Here is a 2413-nt window from a genome sequence, read left to right as displayed (position 1 = left end):
TCAATTAGTCTAAGAATGCTTAGCCACACCTCAAATTGTCTTACTCAAATATTTTTATCCTTCTGAACATATACCTAATTTCCACCTACAGTTATTTTAAAGATATACAGTAAATCAGCTGAAAAAACAGGTGGGGCATGGGGCTAAGGACTGCCACCACCCTTGGGCATGGCTCTGGTGAGTGAGTTGCTCAATGGTGGTGGGCAGGACTATCTAGTGAGTCTTCTCCAGGAAGGCCTTGCAGCACATGAGGCATTGCTGGTCCACCACTTCGAAGTCAGAATCATTGCCATAATAGGGATCTTCAATAATGAGTTGTTTCTGTGGATCATATCTCCCAAGTAACTCAATTTTAGCTTTGCAGTTTTTAACTTGATTACTTCTTCTATTCAAATCTCTCAGGTTGCTTTCATCCATACATAGTATATAATCAAATGTGGCAAAGTCTTCTTTTGTAATCTGTCTTGCCTTATGGGCTGTGCTAATGCCATGACTTCTTAGGCAGCTGACAGCTCTTGGGTCTGGGGGCCGGCCCACGTTCCAGTCGGAAACATTGCTGCTGTCAATGGCCCAATTATCTGAAACATTTTCATCAGTTACCAATTTTCTGAAAACTGCTTCTGCAATGGGTGACCGGCAAATGTTACTGAGACACACGAACAACACTGACTTGGAACCAACCTCTGCCATCTTTCGGTACGGACGCTGGCACACAGAGCAACCTTTCTAACTCTTAAGTTCAACCCCACAGGTCTTCAGGTAGGTTGGGCCTGTCTAAGTGCAAGTGATCTGCACTTGGCTTGGGACCTGGACTCAGGTCTGTTCCAGGGTTTTTCACACATCACATACTGTAGTACCCCTGAAGCTGGAGACTGCGGCTCATGATGTCTGACAGAGGCCTAGGAAAGTGAGTACAAGCACCAGCCTTCTTTTAGCACCTGGGCTTTGAGCAGGAAGGTATTTGCTTTAGTCAATACATACTTGGCTGAAACAAATCAGCCCTCATCAGTGGCACACAAGCACAAACTTGCCACTCTTGCAGGAAATACTGCAAAATCCATGTGTCATGAGGTATGACTGCAAGATTATCCAATATTGGGAGGAGAAGAATCAGGAAACAAAATTCCATCTACCCCCAGAAGTAAGACACATTTATATGGTAATGCACTAATGGCATCATGGACATCTAATTCTCTTTTTACATATATTTATTTATTCATCCATTCATTTATCATAGGTGGGAAGGTGTGCATGTGCATGCATGTTCAGGCATGCGTGTGTCAGCTCACATGTGGAGGTCAGATGACAACTTGAGGGAGTTAGTTCACTTCCTCCACCCTGTGGGCTTTGGGGATCGAACCCAGGTCATCAAGCTTGTACAGCAGTGCCCTTACCTACTGAGCCATCTCTCCGGCCCAGTATTCTAACTCTTGACAAGCTAAGAATTCAAATAATCTATTGTCTGCCTTTAAAACTTTGGAATATCACAAAGTCTACATTTAGAAAAACACAAGAGTCAGACCTTCCTTGTTTTTGGTAGAAGCATGACTTTTTATTTGCTCCTCTGCACTTGCAGGTTTATTTGGGCTCTATAATAACTGAATCAAAAGGGAAGATCCATCACATAACCTAGAGAGTAAACAACGAGTACTGTGATGGAGGCCTTTACCTTCCCAGAGCCTGCGAAAACACACCAGCCATTTGAGGAAGGAAATAATTGTCAGATTTTATATGGCTTTATATAAGATGGGCCATGAAGAGAAAATGGACCATGTTTTCAAAGATTCTAAACCCAAAGTCTCAAACCCCCAAATAAAAGGACTAAGCTTAGGGGGAAAATGGAGTAAGAGGCTCAAAAAGATAAAAATACAACATTTTTCTGCTTACAAGGGAGAATTTTATAACATATTTCCATTTGCCCAAGGTCACAAGCAAGCAAACAAAAGGGTATTTCAGATCTAGGATATTCCAGCCAAGCAGGAGTCTCTTCAGACCCAGCTTATTCCTCACATAGATATCAGACTGCAGAAGCTGAAAAAATAAAACTAGATCCATGCCAAAGTTATGTTCCCAAGAACCTCCAATATGAAATACTGGCAAAACAAAGCTCACTGGGGTCAGGGATGTGTCTAACCTTTGTTCTCAGGAGTATTTAGGGGGGCTGATATCAGTTTGCAACTGTGATGGCCCAACCTTTGCTGTCTCAATGCTCTGGACTCAAAGACCATGGCATTAATTACATACTGTGAGCAACAACTCATGAATATTTAACATACTCATCTATACTTAATGAATAAATTTGCATTTTGACACTATTATTTAATGTGCTTTAAGGAAATACTGCTCATTACCTTTCAATTTTGTAGATTAGTTGAATGTAATCAGAATGATAAGGAAAAAGAAATATAGTATT

General features: G+C 41.4%; 1 protein-coding gene across 1 annotated transcript; it reads right to left on the bottom strand.

Annotated features, from left to right (window-relative positions):
• Nucleotides 1-213: 213 nt before the first annotated feature.
• On the bottom strand, nucleotides 214-704 carry LOC118586371 (low molecular weight phosphotyrosine protein phosphatase-like). The gene has a single exon (XM_036191535.1). It carries the CDS (start codon nucleotides 688-690, stop codon nucleotides 214-216), a length of 477 nt encoding a protein of 158 aa, XP_036047428.1. The 5' UTR covers nucleotides 691-704.
• Nucleotides 705-2413: the final 1709 nt, after the last annotated feature.

The sequence above is a fragment of the Onychomys torridus genome, chromosome 6 (assembly GCF_903995425.1).
Source record: "Onychomys torridus chromosome 6, mOncTor1.1, whole genome shotgun sequence".
Lineage (NCBI taxonomy): Eukaryota > Metazoa > Chordata > Mammalia > Rodentia > Cricetidae > Onychomys > Onychomys torridus.
Note: the sequence above shows the minus strand (reverse complement) of the source record. Positions and strands in the feature narration are given on the sequence as shown.

Coding starts and splice junctions, on each gene's coding strand:
- LOC118586371 (XM_036191535.1), bottom strand. CDS start 690: ATGGCAGAGGTTGGTTCCAAGTCAGTGTTGTTCGTGTGTCTCAGTAAC.